Genomic DNA, 20861 nt, shown 5'->3' on the forward strand with positions numbered 1-20861 from the left:
AGATAGTTTATATCCGACTAGTTGATTAGTTTATCAGACTAGTTTATCAGTTTATCAGACTAGTTTATCAGTTTATCAAACTAATTGATCAGTTTATCAGACTAGTTTATATCAGACTAGTTGATTAGTTTATCAGACTAGTTTATCAGTTTATCTGACTACTTGATCAGTTTATCAGACTACTTGATCAGTTTATCAGACTAGTTTATCAGACTAGTTGAAAAGTTTATCAGACTACTTGATCAGTTTATCAGACTAGTTTATCAGACTAGTTGATCAGTTTATCAGACTAGTTTATCAGACTAGTTTATCAGTTTATCAGACTAGTTTATCAGTTTATCAGACTAGTTTATGAGACTTCACTTGGACTGACAGTGTGTGGACAGTGTTCCCAGTTACATGGGAACTAAAGTAATCCTGAACAAACACACACTGTTTAACACCAAGATGCTTGAGGAGCACGTGTGACAAAAAAACATTATAAAAACAAGAGAAACAATCACTAAAAACCCAAATGACAACTTTCTTCCACAACTGTATTAAGACAGATGACTTTGTGATGTGTTTGTGCTAGAGTCTCATGCGCCACAGTGTGAAACAGCAGTAATTGCAGGTCACATGATGGAGACGTATAATACTGAGCTCAAGTCTGAGACGACACGCTATCATCGCAGAGATAAAAACGTTGATTTACATTTTGTCCAATATTGAGTTAGATTAGATGTTTGAGTGTTAACTCCTGTAAGTGTGCAGTACATAGATGCTCTTCTGCTGAATATAGATGATCGTATGCTGTATATAGATGATAGTATGCAGTATATAGATGATATTCTGCAGTATATAGATAGTCTGCTGTATATACATGATAGTATGCAGTATATATAGATGATACAGTATATAGATGATAGTCTGCAGTATATAGATGATAGTCTGCAGTATATAGATGATAGTCTGCAGTATATAGATGATAGTCTGTAGTATATAGATGATAGTATGCTGTATATAGATGATAGTCTGCAGTATATAGATGATAGTCTGCAGTATATAGATGATAGTCTGCAGTCTGCAGTATATAGATGATAGTCTGCAGTATACAGATGATGGTCTGCTGTATATAGATGATAGTCTGCAGTATATAGATGATAGTCTGCAGTATATAGATGATAGTCTGCAGTATATAGATGATAGTCTGCAGGATATAGATGATAGTATGCAGTATACAGATGATAGTCTGCAGTATGTAGATGATAGTCTGTAGTATATAGATGATAGTATGCAGTATATAGATGATAGTCTGCAGTATATAGATGATAGTCTGCAGTATATAGATGATAGTCTGTAGTATATAGATGATAGTATGCTGTATATAGATGATAGTCTGCAGTATATAGATGATAGTCTGCAGTATATAGATGATAGTCTGCAGTATATAGATGATAGTCTGCAGTCTGCAGTATATAGATGATAGTCTGCTGTATATAGATGATAGTCTGCAGTATATAGATGATAGTCTGCAGTATATAGATGAAAGTATGCAGTATATAGATGATAGTCTGCAGTATATAGATGATAGTCTGTAGTATATAGATGATAGTATGCAGTATATAGATGATAGTCTGCAGTATATAGATGATAGTCTGCAGTATATAGATGATAGTCTGCAGTATATAGATGATAGTCTGCAGTATATAGATGATAGTCTAGTATATAGATGATAGTATGCAGTATATAGAAGATAGTCTGCAGTATATAGTGGATAATCTGCAGTATATAGATGATAGTCTGCAGTATATAGATGATAGTCTGCAGTATATAGATGATAGTCTGCTGTATATAGATGATAGTCTGCTGTATATAGATGATAGTCTGCAGTATATAGATGATAGTCTGCAGTATATAGATGATAGTCTGCAGTATATAGAAGATAGTCTGCAGTATATAGATGATAGTCTGCAGTATATAGATGATAGTCTGCAGTATATAGATGATAGTCTGCTGTATATAGATGATAGTCTGCAGTATATAGATGATAGTCTGCAGTATATAGATGATAGTCTGCAGTATATAGATGATAGTCTGCTGTATATAGATGATAGTCTGCTGTATATAGATGATAGTATGCAGTATATAGATGATAGTATGCAGTATATAGATGATATTCTGCAGTATATAGATGATAGTCTGCTGTATATAGATGATAGTATGCAGTATATAGATGATAGTCTGCAGTATATAGATGATAATCTGCAGTATATAGATGATATTCTGCTGTATATAGATGATAGTCTGCTGTATATAGATGATAGTCTGCAGTATATAGATGATAGTCTGCAGTATATAGATGATAGTCTGCAGTATATGGATGATAGTATGCAGTATATGGATGATAGTATGCAGTATATGGATGATAGTCTGCTGTATATAGATGATAGTATGCAGTATATAGATGATATTCTGCTGTATATAGATGATAGTATGCAGTATATAGATGATATTCTGCTGTATATAGATGATAGTATGCAGTATATAGATGATAGTATGCAGTATATAGATGATAGTATGCAGTATATAGATGATAGTATGCAGTATATAGATGATAGTCTGCAGTATATAGATGATATTCTGCTGTATATAGATGATAGTCTGCTGTATATAGATGATAGTATGCAGTATATAGATGATAGTCTGCAGTATATAGATGATAGTCTGCAGTATATAGATGATAGTCTGCAGTATATAGAAGATAGTCTGCAGTATATAGATGATAGTCTGCAGTATATGGATGATAGTATGCAGTATATGGATGATAGTATGCAGTATATGGATGATAGCCTGCTGTATATGGATGATAGTATGCAGTATATAGATGATATTCTGCTGTATATAGATGATAGTATGCAGTATATAGATGATATTCTGCTGTATATAGATGATAGTATGCAGTATATAGATGATAGTATGCAGTATATAGATGATAGTATGCAGTATATAGATGATAGTATGCAGTATATAGATGATAGTCTGCAGTATATAGATGATAGTCTGTAGTATATAGATGATAGTCTGTAGTATATAGATGATAGTCTGCAATATATAGATGATAGTATCCAGTATATAGATGATAGTGGGCAGTATATAGATGATATTATGCTGTATATAGAATATATTATGCTGTATATAGATGATAGTATGCAGTATATAGATGATAGTCTGCTGTATATAGATGATAGTCTGCAGTATATAGATGATAGTCTGCAGTATATAGATGATAGTCTGCAGTATATAGATGATAGTCTGCTGTATATAGATGATAGTCTGCAGTATATAGATGATAGTCTGCAGTATATAGATGATAGTCTGTAGTATATAGATGATAGTCTGCAATATATAGATGATAGTCTGCAGTATATAGATGATAGTCTGCAGTATATAGATGATAGTCTGCAGTATATAGATGATAGTCTGCAGTATATAGATGATAGTCTGCAGTATATAGATGATAGTCTGCTGTATATAGATGATAGTCTGCTGTATATAGATGATAGTCTGCAGTATATAGATGATAGTCTGTAGTATATAGATGATAGTCTGCAATATATAGATGATAGTATGCAGTATATAGATGATAGTCTGCAATATATAGATGATAGTCTGTAGAATATAGATGATAGTCTGCAGTATATAGATGATAGTCTGTAGTATATAGATGATAGTCTGCAGTATATAGATGATAGTCTGCAGTATATAGATGATAGTCTGCTGTATATAGATGATAGTCTGCAATATATAGATGATAGTATGCAGTATATAGATGATAGTCTGCAATATATAGATGATAGTCTGTAGAATATAGATGATAGTCTGCAGTATATAGATGATAGTCTGTAGTATATAGATGATAGTCTGCAGTATATAGATGATAGTCTGCAGTATATAGATGATAGTCTGCTGTATATAGATGATAGTCTGCAGTATATAGATGATAGTCTGCAGTATATAGATGATAGTCTGCAGTATATAGATGATAGTCTGCAGTATATAGATGATAGTCTGCTGTATATAGATGATAGTCTGCTGTATATAGATGATAGTCTGCTGTATATAGATGATAGTCTGCTGTATATAGATGATAGTCTGCAGTATATAGATGATAGTCTGCAGTATATAGATGATAGTCTGCAGTATATAGATGATAGTCTGCAGTATATAGATGATAGTCTGCTGTATATAGATGATAGTCTGCAGTATATAGATGATAGTCTGCAATATATAGATGATAGTCTGTAGAATATAGATCATAGTCTGCAGTATATAGATGATAGTCTGTAGTATATAGATGATAGTCTGCAGTATATAGATGATAGTCTGCTGTATATAGATGATAGTCTGCAGTATATAGATAATAGTCTGCAGTATATAGATGATAGTCTGTAGTATATAGATGATAGTCTGTAGTATATAGATGATAGTCTGCAGTATATAGATGATAGTCTGTAGTATATAGATGATAGTCTGTAGTATATAGATGATAGTCTGTAGTATATAGATGATAGTCTGCAGTATATAGATGATAGTCTGCAGTATATAGATGATAGTCTGCAGTATATAGATGATAGTCTGCAGTATATAGATGATAGTCTGCAGTATATAGATGATAGTCTGCAGTATATAGATGATAGTCTGCAGTATATAGATGATAGTCTGCAGTATATAGATGATAGTCTGCAGTATATAGATGATAGTCTGCAGTATATAGATGATAGTCTGTAGTATATAGATGATAGTCTGCAGTATATAGATGATAGTCTGCTGTATATAGATGATAGTCTGCTGTATATAGATGATAGTCTGCAGTATATAGATGATAGTCTGTAGTATATAGATGATAGTCTGCAGTATATAGATGATAGTCTGCAGTATATAGATGATAGTCTGCAGTATATAGATGATAGTCTGCAGTATATAGATGATAGTCTGCTGTATATAGATGATAGTCTGCAGTATATAGATGATAGTCTGCAGTATATAGATGATAGTCTGCAGTATATAGATGATAGTCTGCAGTATATAGTTGATAGTCTGTAGTATATAGATGATAGTCTGCAGTATATAGATGATAGTCTGCTGTATATAGATGATAGTCTGCAGTATATAGATGATAGTCTGTAGTATATAGATGATAGTCTGCAGTATATAGATGATAGTCTGCTGTATATAGATGATAGTCTGCTGTATATAGATGATAGTCTGTAGTATATAGATGATAGTCTGCAGTATATAGATGATAGTCTGCTGTATATAGATGATAGTCTGCAGTATATAGATGATAGTCTGTAGTATATAGATGATGGTCTGCAGTATATAGATGATGGTCTGCTGTATATAGATGATAGTCTGCTGTATATAGATGATAGTATGCAGTATATAGATGATAGTCTGCATTATATAGATGATAGTCTGCAGTATATAGATGATAGTCTGCAGTATATAGATGATAGTCTGCAGTATATAGATGATAGTCTGCAGTATATAGATGATAGTCTGCAGTATATAGATGATAGTCTGCTGTATATAGATGATAGTCTGCAGTATATAGATGATAGTCTGCTGTATATAGATGATAGTATGCAGTATATGGATGATAGTATGCAGTATATAGATGATAGTCTGCAGTATATAGATGATAGTCTGCTGTATATAGATGATAGTATGCAGTATATAGATGATAGTCTGCTGTATATAGATGATAGTCTGCAGTATATAGATGATAGTCTGCAGTATATAGATGATAAGTCTGCAGTATATGGATGATAGTCTGCTGTATATAGATGATAGTCTGCTGTATATAGATGATAGTCTGCAGTATATAGATGATAGTCTGTAGTATATAGATGATAGTCTGCAGTATATAGATGATAGTCTGCAGTATATAGATGATAGTCTGTAGTATATAGATGATAGTCTGCAGTATATAGATGATAGTCTGCAGTATATAGATGATAGTCTGCAGTATATAGATGATAGTCTGTAGTATATAGATGATAGTCTGCAATATATAGATGATAGTATGCAGTATATAGATGATAGTCTGCAATATATAGATGATAGTCTGTAGAATATAGATGATAGTCTGCAGTATATAGATGATAGTCTGTAGTATATAGATGATAGTCTGCAGTATATAGATGATAGTCTGCAGTATATAGATGATAGTCTGCTGTATATAGATGATAGTCTGCAATATATAGATGATAGTATGCAGTATATAGATGATAGTCTGCAATATATAGATGATAGTCTGTAGAATATAGATGATAGTCTGCAGTATATAGATGATAGTCTGTAGTATATAGATGATAGTCTGCAGTATATAGATGATAGTCTGCAGTATATAGATGATAGTCTGCTGTATATAGATGATAGTCTGCAGTATATAGATGATAGTCTGCAGTATATAGATGATAGTCTGCAGTATATAGATGATAGTCTGCAGTATATAGATGATAGTCTGCTGTATATAGATGATAGTCTGCTGTATATAGATGATAGTCTGCTGTATATAGATGATAGTCTGCTGTATATAGATGATAGTCTGCAGTATATAGATGATAGTCTGCAGTATATAGATGATAGTCTGCAGTATATAGATGATAGTCTGCAGTATATAGATGATAGTCTGCTGTATATAGATGATAGTCTGCAGTATATAGATGATAGTCTGCAATATATAGATGATAGTCTGTAGAATATAGATCATAGTCTGCAGTATATAGATGATAGTCTGTAGTATATAGATGATAGTCTGCAGTATATAGATGATAGTCTGCTGTATATAGATGATAGTCTGCAGTATATAGATAATAGTCTGCAGTATATAGATGATAGTCTGTAGTATATAGATGATAGTCTGTAGTATATAGATGATAGTCTGCAGTATATAGATGATAGTCTGTAGTATATAGATGATAGTCTGTAGTATATAGATGATAGTCTGTAGTATATAGATGATAGTCTGCAGTATATAGATGATAGTCTGCAGTATATAGATGATAGTCTGTAGTATATAGATGATAGTCTGCAGTATATAGATGATAGTCTGCTGTATATAGATGATAGTCTGCTGTATATAGATGATAGTCTGCTGTATATAGATGATAGTCTGCAGTATATAGATGATAGTCTGCAGTATATAGATGATAGTCTGCAGTATATAGATGATAGTCTGCAGTATATAGATGATAGTCTGCAGTATATAGATGATAGTCTGTAGTATATAGATGATAGTCTGCAGTATATAGATGATAGTCTGCTGTATATAGATGATAGTCTGCTGTATATAGATGATAGTCTGCAGTATATAGATGATAGTCTGTAGTATATAGATGATAGTCTGCAGTATATAGATGATAGTCTGCAGTATATAGATGATAGTCTGCAGTATATAGATGATAGTCTGCAGTATATAGATGATAGTCTGCTGTATATAGATGATAGTCTGCAGTATATAGATGATAGTCTGCAGTATATAGATGATAGTCTGCAGTATATAGATGATAGTCTGCAGTATATAGTTGATAGTCTGTAGTATATAGATGATAGTCTGCAGTATATAGATGATAGTCTGCTGTATATAGATGATAGTCTGCAGTATATAGATGATAGTCTGTAGTATATAGATGATAGTCTGCAGTATATAGATGATAGTCTGCTGTATATAGATGATAGTCTGTAGTATATAGATGATAGTCTGCAGTATATAGATGATAGTCTGCTGTATATAGATGATAGTCTGCAGTATATAGATGATAGTCTGTAGTATATAGATGATGGTCTGCAGTATATAGATGATAGTCTGCTGTATATAGATGATAGTCTGCTGTATATAGATGATAGTATGCAGTATATAGATGATAGTCTGCATTATATAGATGATAGTCTGCAGTATATAGATGATAGTCTGCAGTATATAGATGATAGTCTGCAGTATATAGATGATAGTCTGCAGTATATAGATGATAGTCTGCAGTATATAGATGATAGTCTGCTGTATATAGATGATAGTCTGCAGTATATAGATGATAGTCTGCTGTATATAGATGATAGTATGCAGTATATGGATGATAGTATGCAGTATATAGATGATAGTCTGCAGTATATAGATGATAGTCTGCTGTATATAGATGATAGTATGCAGTATATAGATGATAGTCTGCTGTATATAGATGATAGTCTGCAGTATATAGATGATAGTCTGCAGTATATAGATGATAAGTCTGCAGTATATGGATGATAGTCTGCTGTATATAGATGATAGTATGCAGTATATGGATGATAGTATGCAGTATATGGATGATAGTATGCAGTATATAGATGATAGTCTGCTGTATATAGATGATAGTCTGCAGTATATAGATGATAGTCTGCAGTATATAGATGATAGTCTGCAGTATATAGATGATAGTCTGCAGTATATAGATGATAGTATGCAGTATATGGATGATAGTATGCAGTATATAGATGATAGTATGCAGTATATGGATGATAGTATGCAGTATATAGATGATAGTCTGCAGTATATAGATGATAGTCTGCAGTATATAGATGATAGTCTGCTGTATATAGATGATAGTCTGCAGTATATAGATGATAGTCTGCAGTATATGGATGATAGTATGCAGTATATGGATGATAGTATGCAGTATATGGATGATAGTATGCAGTATATAGATGATAGTCTGTTGTATATAGATGATAGTCTGCAGTATATAGATGATAGTCTGCAGTATATAGATGATAGTCTGCAGTATATAGATGATAGTATGCAGTATATGGATGATAGTATGCAGTATATGGATGATAGTCTGCAGTATATAGATGATAGTATGCAGTATATGGATGATAGTATGCAGTATATAGATGATAGTATGCAGTATATAGATGATAGTCTGCTGTATATAGATGATAGTCTGCAGTATATAGATGATAGTCTGCAGTATATAGATGATAGTATGCAGTATATGGATGATAGTATGCAGTATATGGATGATAGTATGCAGTATATGGATGATAGTCTGCTGTATATAGATGATAGTCTGCAGTATATAGATGATAGTCTGCTGTATATAGATGATAGTATGCAGTATATGGATGATAGTATGCAGTATATGGATGATAGTATGCAGTATATGGATGATAGTCTGCTGTTCTTAACACAAGGCCAGTTTCTTTGGTCTCTGTGAGCTTCCAGAAGAAAACAGGCTCATCACAAGACTGGTTAATTATTCATTGTGTGGCTTTTAACATCTTCCCCTGAACGAGAACATCACACACACTCACACACTCCATCACATGACTGGACCCAACAAATGCTCCTGTCATCTGATTAAATATCTCCAGCTCTCTTTATTTCCACCTGCTGCATCTGCACTAAAGCTCAGGCTCAGAGGCGAGTCATAAATGAGGGGAAAATCACTAAAATAACTTCATCTTGACAAATCTTCACTGACTTCACTCCTATTGGCTGCCGCTACCGAAATTCACTCTTTATTTGCATAAAGTTCAACATATCTCAGCTTTCGGGCTACAGTCGCTGGAAATCGCCAGCTCTCCATTGAAATTAATAGAATATTGTCACTGTGTGTCATTTACATATCCATAGGCTACATATACACACACATATATATATACACTGTATATTTTAAAAAATTAAGTATTTTTTTGGTAATGTATGACTGAACTCCAATTGCTGAATTAAAAATGCAATATAATAAATTCATGTGACAATGTAGTTTCAAAACTTCAGTTTGAAGTGATTTTGCATGATAAACATTGTTTCACACACTGTTAATAATAGTATCCTGCACTACGATAGTTTTCCATACTAGAGGTTTACATAAAGCCAAAGTACATGAAGACACTGAAATCAGGAACTGAAAGAAAGTGTTTCACAGTCTTGGCCACAGTGTGTAACCAGTAAAGTCTGAGACACAGAAAAGAAGGAAGTGTGAAACTGAGCAGCGCTGAGATTTCAGAAGCTCAATCCTCAGATAACAGCAGATCTGAGATCATCTGAAGAACAGCTGCAAGATTATATAATCCTGAAGAACAGCTGCAAGACTCGCTTTAACATTTCTAGAGACAACAGCCGAGACAACAAGTGAACAGCTCTATAACACTATAACAAAACCTAACCTATAATTCTTCCAGTTTAGTTTAACTGTCTTATGTACTAATAAAGAGTAAGTACAGTATTCATATGAACACAATACATTTATGCTTGGGTGGAGATGTTCTGCATCAATAACACTCATGGCATATTGCATTACAGGATTGTAACAGAGCCTGGAGAGACAATGAACCCTGAAAGCATTCGCAGGGAGTGTACAGTAAGACTACAGTAAGAGTACATTAAGAGTGGGTTATGTACTATGTACTTTCAATGCAGCAGCTCTCACACACACACACACACACTCATACACACACTCATACACACACTCATACACACACTCATACACACACTCATACACACACTCATACACACACTCATACACTCACTGCAGCAGTTCACACACACACACACACTCTCACACACACACTCTCACACACAGCGTCCTCCGCTATTTTTCAGATGTGCTTGTAAACTACTGTATTGATATAAATAGTATTTATACTCATTCCATATCGTTTAAAAAAAATTATATATTGTACAAACTCGATATACCGCCCAGCCCTAGTAAGAGTAGAGTAAGAGTAGAGTAAGAGTAGAAAGAGTAAGAGTAGTAAGAGTACAGTAAGAGTAGAGTAAGAGTAGAGTAAGAGTAGAGTAAGAGTAGTAAGAGTAGAGTAAGAGTAGAGTAAGAGTAGTAAGAGTACAGTAAGAGTAGTAAGAGTAGTAAGAGTAGAGTAAGAGTAGTAAGAGTAGAGTAAGAGTAGTAAGGGTGGAGTAAGAGTAGTAAGACTACAGTAAGACTACAGTAAGAGTAGAGTAAGAGTAGTAAGAGTAGAGTAAGAGTAGTAAGACTACAGTAAGAGTAGTAAGAGTACAGTAAGAGTAGAATAATAGTAAGAGTAGAGTAAGAGTAGTAATAGTAGAGTAAGAGTAGTAAGGGTGGAGTAAGAGTAGTAAGACTACAGTAAGACTACAGTAAGACTACAGTAAGAGTAGAGTAAGAGTAGAGTAAGAGTAGTAAGACTACAGTAAGACTACAGTAAGAGTAGAGTATGAGTAGTAAGACTACAGTAAGAGTAGTAAGAGTACAGTAAGAGTATAATAATAGTAAGAGTAGAGTAAGAGTAGTAAGAGTAGAGTACGAGTAGTAAGAGTACAGTAAGAGTAGTAAGAGTAGAGTAAGAGTAGTAAGGGTGGAGTAAGAGTAGTAAGACTACAGTAAGAGTAGAGTAAGAGTAGAGTAAGAGTAGTAAGACTACAGTAAGAGTAGAGTAAGAGTAGTAAGACTACAGTAAGAGTAGTAAGAGTAGAGTAAGAGTAGTAAGAGTACAGTAAGAGTAGTAAGAGTAGAGTAAGAGTAGAGTAAGAGTAGTAAGAGTACAGTAAGAATAGTAAGACTACAGTAAGAGTAGTAAGGGTGGAGTAAGAGTAGTAAGACTACAGTAAGACTACAGTAAGAGTAGAGTAAGAGTAGTAAGAGTAGAGTAAGAGTAGTAAGACTACAGTAAGAGTAGTAAGAGTACAGTAAGAGTAGAATAATAGTAAGAGTAGAGTAAGAGTAGTAATAGTAGAGTAAGAGTAGTAAGGGTGGAGTAAGAGTAGTAAGACTACAGTAAGACTACAGTAAGACTACAGTAAGACTACAGTAAGAGTAGAGTAAGAGTAGTAAGACTACAGTAAGACTACAGTAAGAGTAGAGTATGAGTAGTAAGACTACAGTAAGAGTAGTAAGAGTACAGTAAGAGTATAATAATAGTAAGAGTAGAGTAAGAGTAGTAAGAGTAGAGTAAGAGTAGTAAGAGTACAGTAAGAGTAGTAAGAGTAGAGTAAGAGTAGAGTAAGAGTAGTAAGAGTAGAGTAAGAGTAGTAAGGGTGGAGTAAGAGTAGTAAGACTACAGTAAGAGTAGAGTAAGAGTAGAGTAAGAGTAGTAAGACTACAGTAAGAGTAGAGTAAGAGTAGTAAGACTACAGTAAGAGTAGTAAGAGTAGAGTAAGAGTAGTAAGAGTACAGTAAGAGTAGTAAGAGTAGAGTAAGAGTAGTAAGAGTACAGTAAGAATAGTAAGACTACAGTAAGAGTAGTGTAAGAGTAGTAAGACTACAGTAAGAGTAGTAAGAGTAGAGTAAGAGTAGTAAGAGTAGAGTAAGAGTGTAGTAAGAGTAGTAAGAGTAGAGTAAGAGTGTAGTAAGAGTAGTAAGAGTAGTAAGAGTAAAGTAAAAGTAGAGTAAGAGTAGTAAGAGTAGAGTAAGAGTAGTAAGACTACAGTAAGAGTAGAGTAAGAGTAGTAAGACTACAGTAAGAGTAGAGTAAGAGTAGTAAGACTACAGTAAGAGTAGTAAGAGTAGAGTAAGAGTAGAGTAAGAGTAGTAAGACTACAGTAAGAGTAGTAAGACTACAGTAAGAGTAGAGTAAGAGTAGTAAGGCTAGAGTAAGAGTAGTAAGACTACAGTAAGAGTAGTAAGAGTACAGTAAGAGTAGTAAGAGTAGAGTAAGAGTAGTAAGAATACAGTAAGAGTAGCAAGACTACAGTAAGAGTAGAGTAAGAGTAGTAAGACTACAGTCAGAGTAGAGTAAGAGTAGTAAGACTACAGTAAGAGTAGAGTAAGAGTAGAGTAAGAGTGCAGTAAGAGTAGAGTAAGAGTAGTAAGACTACAGTAAGAGTAGTAAGAGTAGAGTAAGAGTAGTAAGAGTACAGTAAGAGTAGTAAGACTACACTAAGAGTAGTGTAAGAGTAGTAAGACTACAGTAAGAGTAGTAAGAGTAGAGTAAGAGTAGTAAGAGTAGAGTAAGAGTAGAGTAAGAGTAGAGTAAGAGTAGAGTAAGAGTAGAGTAAGAGTAGTAAGACTACAGTAATAGTAAGAGTAGAGTAAGAGTACAGTAAGAGTAGTAAGACTACACTAAAAGTAGTGTAAGAGTAGTAAGACTACAGCAAGAGTAGTAAGAGTAGAGTAAGAGTAGTAAGAGTAGAGTAAGAGTAGTAAGAGTACAGTAAGAGAAGTAAGAGTACAGTAAGAGTACAGTAAGAGTAGAGTACGAGTAGTAAGAGTAGAGTAAGACTAGTAAGAGTAGAGTAAGAGTAGTAAGAGTAGTAAGAGTACAGTAAGAGTACAGTAAGAGTACAGTAAGAGTACAGTAAGAGTAGTAAGAGTAGAGTAAGAGTAGTAAGAGTACAGTAAGAGTAGTAAGAGTAGAGTGAGAGTAGTAAGAGTACAGTAAGAATAGTAAGACTACAGTAAGAGTAGTGTAAGAGTAGTAAGACTACAGTAAGAGTAGAGTAAGAGTAGTAAGAGTACAGTAAGAGTAGTAAGAGTAGAGTAAGAGTAGTAAGAGTACAGTAAGAATAGTAAGACTACAGTAAGAGTAGTGTAAGAGTAGTAAGACTACAGTAAGAGTAGAGTAAGAGTAGTAAGAGTAGAGTAAGAGTAGTAAGAGTAGAGTAAGAGTAGAGTAAGAGTAGTAAGAGTACAGTAAGAGAAGTAAGAGTACAGTAAGAGTAGTGTAAGAGTAGTAAGACTACAGTAAGAGTAGTAAGAGTAGAGTAAGAGTAGTAAGAGTAGAGTAAGAGTAGAGTAAGAGTAGTAAGAGTAGAGTAAGAGTAGTAAGAGTAGAGTACGAGTAGTAAGAGTAGAGTAAGAGTAGAGTAAGAGTACTAAGAGTACTAAGAGTAGTAAGAGTACAGTAAGAGTAGTAAGAGTACAGTAAGAGTACAGTAAGAGTACAACCCTGTAAAATTGAACCCCCTACAAACCTTAAATTTAGGACCTCTTTGATAATAAAGCCCTGTCTACGGCCCTGTGTTAGGGATAATATCAATAATGAATGTGTATATTGTGAATGAATTTAATAAACTTAGTTAGGCTACCTAGCTTTCCTAGTAGCTTTCAGTAAATGAACGCTTTTGAGAAAATTATTCATAAATCCACCTATCAGTTCACCCTATATTTACTTTCTTCACTGACATAAGGAAAATAATCAGCTGCATGACATGTTTTTAAAGTTATTGTTATCCATTTTTTTGGGATATGTAGATCAGAGAAATACATTTTTTCTCGAACCCCCCTAACTAGCCTACCTCACATCCGGGACCTCAGAAATTATAAAACCCTGCCATCTGCATGTTAATGAAACGAGTTAATAGTGAGCATTAGACACAAAACTAAAGTGTTAACTTTTTTAGTCATACCCTCATTGGGGGCTGAGCCACAGACTGACTCATGATCCACACTGGTCACACAAATTTCAGTTCAGTTAGAACCAGATGCATATTTGTATTGATGATTCTAATTTGATTATTTTATATCCAATTGTTGATATTTGGGTTTTGAAAAAGTTTTTGATTGATGTTTGACTCCTAACCAATTTTCTACAGTAAAAATTGTCTTTTTATTTGGGCTAGTAAAATCCATTTCGGGCTACCAAAATCTGAAGAGTGCCTGCCCGAAGGGCTACCAGCGATTTTCAAATTTTGCGAGCCCTGAGTAGAGTAAGATTAGTAAGAGTACAGTAAGAGTACAGTAAGATTAGTAAGAGTACAGCAAGAGTACAGTAAGAGTAGTAAGAGTACAGTAATATTAGTAAGAGTAGAGTAAGAGTAGTAAGAGTAGAGTAAGAGTAGTAAGAGTACAGTACGAGTAGAGTAAGAGTAGTATGAGTACAGTAGGCGTACAGTAAGAGTACAGTAGGAATACGGTAAGAGTACAGTAAGAGTAGTAAGAGTAGAGTAAGAGTAGAGTAAGAGTAGTATGAGTACAGTAGGAGTACAATAAGAGTACGGTAAAAGTAGTAAGAGTACACTTAGAGTAGTAAGAGTAGAGTAAGAGTAGTAAGAGTACAGTAAGAGTAGTAAGAGTACAGTAGGAGTAGAGTAAGAGTAGTAAGAGTAGAGTAAGAGTAGTATGAGTACAGTAGGAGTACAATAAGAGTACAGTAAAAGTAGTAAGAGTACAGTAAGAGTAGTAAGAGTACAGTAGGAGTAGAGTAAGAGTAGTAAGAGTAGTAAGAGTACAGTAGGAGTAGAGTAAGAGTAGTAAGAGTAGTAAGAGTACAGTAGGAGTAGAGTAAGAGTAGTAAGAGTAGTACGAGTACAGTAGGAGTAGAGTAAGAGTAGAGTAAGAGTACAGTAAGAGTACAGTAAGAGTAGTAAGAGTATAGTAAGAGTATAGTAAGAGTAGTAAGAGTAGAGTAAGAGTAGTAAGAGTAGAGTAAGAGTAGTAAGAGTAGTAAGAGTAGTAAGAGTAGAGTAAGAGTAGAGTAAGAGAAGTAAGAGTACAGTAAGAGTAGTAAGAGTACAGTAAGAGTAGAGTAAGAGTACAGTAAGAGTAGTAAGAGTACAGTAAGAGTAGTAAGAGTACAGTAAGCGTAGTAAGAGTACAGTAAGAGTAGAGTAAGAGTAGTAAGAGTAGTAAGAGTAGTAAGAGTACAGTAGGAGTAGAGTAAGAGTAGAGTAAGAGTAGAGTAAGAGTAGAGTAAGAGTACAGTAAGAGTACAGTAAGAGTAGTAAGAGTAGAGTAAGAGTAGTAAGAGTAGTAAGAGTACAGTAGTAGTATGGTAAGAGTAGAGTAAGAGTAGTAAGAGTACAGTAGGAGTAGAGTAAGAGTAGAGTAAGAGTACAGTAAGAGTAGTAAGAGTACAGTAAGAGTAGAGTAAGAGTAGAGTAAGAGTAGTAAGAGTACAGTAAGAGTAGAGTAAGAGTACAGTAAGAGTAGTAAGAGTATAGTAAGAGTAGTAAGAGTACAGTAAGAGTAGTAAGAGTACAGTAAGAGTAGAGTAAGAGTACAGTAAGAGTAGTAAGAGTAGAGTAAGAGTAGAGTAAGAGTAGAGTAAGAGTAGTAAGAGTACAGTAAGAGTAGTAAGAGTACAGTAAGAGTAGTAAGAGTACAGTAAGAGTAGTAAGAGTAGAGTAAGAGTAGAGTAAGAGTAGTAAGAGTACAGTAAGAGTAGAGTAAGAGTAGTAAGAGTACAGTAAGAGTAGTAAGAGTAGAGTAAGAGTAGAGTAAGAGTAGTAAGAGTACAGTAAGAGTAGAGTAAGAGTACAGTAAGAGTACAGTAAGAGTACAGTAAGAGTAGTAAGAGTAGAGTAAGAGTAGAGTAAGAGTAGAGTAAGAGTAGAGTAAGAGTACAGTAAGAGTAGTAAGAGTACAGTAAGAGTAGTAAGAGTAGAGTAAGAGTAGTAAGAGTACAGTAGTAGTATGGTAAGAGTAGAGTAAGAGTAGTAAGAGTAGAGTAAGAGTAGAGTTCTGTCCATACAAAGTCAATGGGATATAAACGTTTTTTTTTGTTGCATTTTTGAAGAAGACAAAGTCCTACAAGTTTGAAAAGACATGGAAGGAGAGTAAATTTTGACAGAATTATCATTTTTGAACGAACTAATACTTAAAATTGTCTGCTATCTTCCTGACAACTAGAGGTGCACGATCCATGCGATCTGATTCCTATATGACAGTGACTCGGCTCAGTTTATGAACCCTTAGACGGGTCTGATCACAGCGAACATTCAGATCTGTGTTCTGATCCAGAGAGAGCCGGTCATGTACATTATCAAACAGTGGGTCTCATTTACTATTATCACCAAGCATGCTTATTATGTACACACAAATTTGTGTGTGAATTCTGCGTACGAATGAGCAAATCTCGATTCACCAAAACATGTTTGTATTAAAATGTATCCTAAATTTACGAAAAAATGTATGCTACAACAGGCTTCAAGTGGATAAAAGTAGGATGACAAACAAGTTATAACCGTGATTAAAGTAAACTACACCTGTTCTGTTCCGGGTCGAACTGGACACCGCTAGTGCAGTTTCAGTGCCAGAGATGGTCCTGTTTCGTAGGAGCTCTTGAAGCTCCGCCCTCTTCTGGAAAGGGGCGGAGCTGCCGCACATTTGCATTTAAAGGGACACACACAAAGAGTGCGTTTTTGCTCACCCCACAAAAAAGGCAATTGTAACATGTTATAAAAATTATCTGTAGGATTTTTAGCTAAAACTTCACATACACACTCTGGGGACATCAGAGTTATTGATGGTAAAAAGGGGCATAATAGGTGCCCTTTCAAAAGTTATATTATTATAACTATTATTATATTATATTAAAGATAAATACAATTTAATTTTAAATATTTTTATCATATAGTGTTTTTTCATTTCTCAATTTATCCAGAATTGTGCAGTTCTACTGACCATTTGTGAGTTGTTGCCAGCTGTTGCATAATTTACTCTCGGGTGTGTGTGTGTGTGTGTGTGTGTGTGTGTGTGTGTGTGTAGCCTCAGTGCACTGGTCACTGAGAAGCTCTCTAGTAAATCTAATCAACTCTCAGTGGCCGGTGTCACATGATTAGGAAAAGAACAGAGTAGATCCCTCACAAATACAACAAAATCAATCAAGATACTGAGAAGTCTGAATAAAACGAAGTTATTTTTCTCAGCAAACTCGTCCAGCTTCTGCGTCCATCAGATCCTATAAGCTGGACTAATGATGACGGGCTCCTGCACAACTCATTCAGCTCCACTCGCAGACATCATGTACAAACACACACTGAATATCAGCAAGGCATGATAAGTTGTCCATGGGAGTTAAGCATGTTCTGGTACTACTTTTCACTTTCATTCACTCTAACCGGAGAGATGATGTTTGTGCTTCAGTTTTAAACACACTGGGGAGAAGAGCCTCACAAGAACATCTGCGTCAACACTGACAGCGACGAACCTGACTTCACAATCCTGACTTCTTTAGGAAAACACACACACACACACACATATATATAGTATATAATAAAGTTTTGGATTTCATACATTCATTTTCTTATTCAAACTAAATCCTGTCGTCCAGCATCTCCTCTTCCTCCTTTTCCCCATAAATGTGTTTTAGATGTTTAAAGTGTTTTAATATATCATGAGGAGATTTTGCGCTAAATCTGTGCAGAATCAGATTTGTCTTACACAAACTTCCCCAGCAAAATGAGTAAATATAATAACACACCAAACTGGCCCGTGATCTGACAGCGTTTCAGTTGATTCTGACCCGCATGTGCTCGTTTCAGACCCTGGTCATGGATCTCTGTGAACGAAACGCAGAGAGAAAGCACTCACTTGCCCCTCCAGGAGTGTTTGGTTGTGTAGAAACAGGCCAAGTCTCTGTTGTCTTTGAGGACGTTCATCTTCACACAGCGCCTGTGAAAAGAGAAGAGGAGATTCACATCTGTAACTCTCATTTACTTCCTGATCAAAGATGACAAAGGCCAGGTTTATGATCACGTATATGATGAGGACTTTTTAAACTTTTTTATTTATTTTTGAAATGGCCGATCGTTTCGCAAGATAAGACCATTATTCATCGTCTGGTGTCGTTTAAAGCCATTTGAAGCTGCACTGAAACTGTCATTCGGACCTTGGACCGTTTGGTTCCCAGTGAAGTCCATTATTTGGAGAAAAATCCTTGAATGTTTTCATCAAAAACCTTCATTTCTTCTCGACTGAAGAAAGAAAGACATGGACATCTTGGATGACATGGGGGTGAGTAAATTATCAGCAAAAGTTTTTTAAAAAGTGAACTAATCCTTTAAAGACCGTTCACCCAAACACTCCGACTCTGGCATAATCTCCTCACACACACACACGCCTACAGGTTACAAACACTCAAGGCTTTTCATCTTCAAAACAGAAATGAAGATTTTTTTGTTCATCCAATGATTGACTTTTATCAGCATACAGAAGATGCAAATCTGTCAAACACTAGTAAACACAGCCTCGCTCCGAGAAAAGGAAACACAATAAACATTTCTCTCAGACTCTGGTCAGGTCAAGCTCGCAGAAATAAGAACATAAACTAATACTGAAACTTTACACAGTTAGTGTGTGTGCTGTGCATTTACTGTAGAAACAAAGCATGTGCACACAGATTCATTTAGAAATATAATTTAATTGAACAGACCCAGAATAATGCTGAATTACAGTCACCTTTGCATTAGTGTAGCTCTGATCATTAGAGTTGATTCGGTGGAGATCTGCAACTGAGAACACTGAAGTAGAGATGCACAATATATCGCCCAGCACATCGGGATCGGACGATATATGTTCATGTTTTATGTTATCGTTATCGGCCCAATAAAAAAAATATTTGGCCAATATATTAAAGCCGATAAATAATGTATTATTTATTTCCTTCAGCTGAGAGAATGTGCACTGTTCATCATGATGGTTTTGAATTGCTTGAAATTGGAATCACTTCAAAAAGGAAAATATAATGAAGTGCAACAGTTAAGACTGTCAAGGCTACATAACATTATAATACTGTGTTTGGGACATGGATTTTAATGGTGAGACTTTTGTTTTTGTAATTAGGCACTCAAAAATTAAATAAAAACTTGGATTTAGATTTTTCGGTCAATATATCTGTTATCGGCGTTCAAAATATCGGTATCAGCCAAAATGTCCCTCACGGTGCATCGCTACACTGAAGCACTGAACCGTGATAAAGAACACACACCTCACACTCAAACTAATGTTCTGACACTGAAGCCATGGATAAACACTGAGGCATTATGGGTAATTCTGACAAGTGAAAACACAGATGTAAAATGAACATTTTACGAGTTTTGATCATGGAAATCACTTTGTGCCATCCATTAAATTAGGTTATGAGTTTCACTCCGGAATTAAACAAAGCAAACAACATTTATATTGTATTCGTAGAAAAAAGCAGATGTAAAAATGCGATGAGAGGAAAGGGAAGCGAGGGTCATATTCAGTGAGTGCCACAGCTCACACACACTAGAGCACAGAGGGAAGAGGTGTTGATCTAATGAACCGTGTTCAACATGAATGTCTCCGTCAGCAAGAAAACCCCTGACTCCATCCTTCCTCTCCTCAGTCCAACAATAACCCTTACAGACTCGCAGGATAGCAGCTAAAGCTAACCGTTCATCAGTCCCCCCCCGCTCAACACGACCCCTACAGGAGCCCAGCACTCCTGACTCGCAGGATAGCAGCTAAAGCTAACCGTTCATCAGTCCCCCCCCGCTCAACACGACCCCTACAGGAGCCCAGCACTCCTGACTCGCAGGATAGCAGCTAAAGCTAATCGTTCATCAGTTCCCCCCGCTCAACACTGACCCTTACAGGAGCCCAGCACTCCTGACTCGCAGGATAGCAGCTAAAGCTAACCGTTCATCAGTTCCCCCGCTCAACACTGACCCCTACAGGAGCCCAGCACTCCTGACACGCAGGATAGCAGCTAAAGCTAATCGTTCATCAGTCCCCCCCCGCTCAACACGACCCCTACAGGAGCCCAGCACTCCTGACTCGCAGGATAGCAGCTAAAGCTAACCGTTCATCAGTTCCCCCGCTCAACACTGACCCCTACAGGAGCCCAGCACTCCTGACACGCAGGATAGCAGCTAAAGCTAACCGTTCATCAGTCCCCCCCGCTCAACACGACACCTACAGGAGCCCAGCACTCCTGACACGCAGGATAGCAGCTAAAGCTAATCGTTCATCAGTTCCCCCCCGCTCAACACTTACCCCTACAGGATCCCAGCACTCCTGACTCGCAGGATAGCAGCTAAAGCTAACCGTTCATCAGTTCCCCCACTCAACACTGACCCCTACAGGAGCCCAGCACTCCTGACTCGCAGGATAGCAGCTAAAGCTAACCGTTCATCAGTTCCCCCACTCAACACTGACCCCTACAGGAGCCCA

At 35.7% G+C, this 20861-nt stretch overlaps 1 protein-coding gene across 4 annotated transcripts in view; it reads right to left on the bottom strand.

Moving 5' to 3' along the window:
* Window positions 1–20861, bottom strand: part of dnajc13 (DnaJ heat shock protein family (Hsp40) member C13) — a 143603-nt gene that overhangs the window by 117683 nt on the left and 5059 nt on the right. For all 4 annotated transcript variants that reach the window (XM_077225019.1, XM_077225018.1, XM_077225017.1 and 1 more), the window contains exon 2: window positions 18255–18335. In XM_077225019.1, coding sequence (XP_077081134.1) covers window positions 18255–18322 — 68 coding nt within the window. In that variant the 5' untranslated portion in view covers window positions 18323–18335. The remainder of the gene's footprint in view (window positions 1–18254; window positions 18336–20861) is intronic.

The sequence above is a fragment of the Siphateles boraxobius genome, unplaced genomic scaffold (genome assembly GCF_051911475.1).
Source record: "Siphateles boraxobius isolate OS27281-9 unplaced genomic scaffold, OSU_SipBor_1 97, whole genome shotgun sequence".
Lineage (NCBI taxonomy): Eukaryota > Metazoa > Chordata > Actinopteri > Cypriniformes > Leuciscidae > Siphateles > Siphateles boraxobius.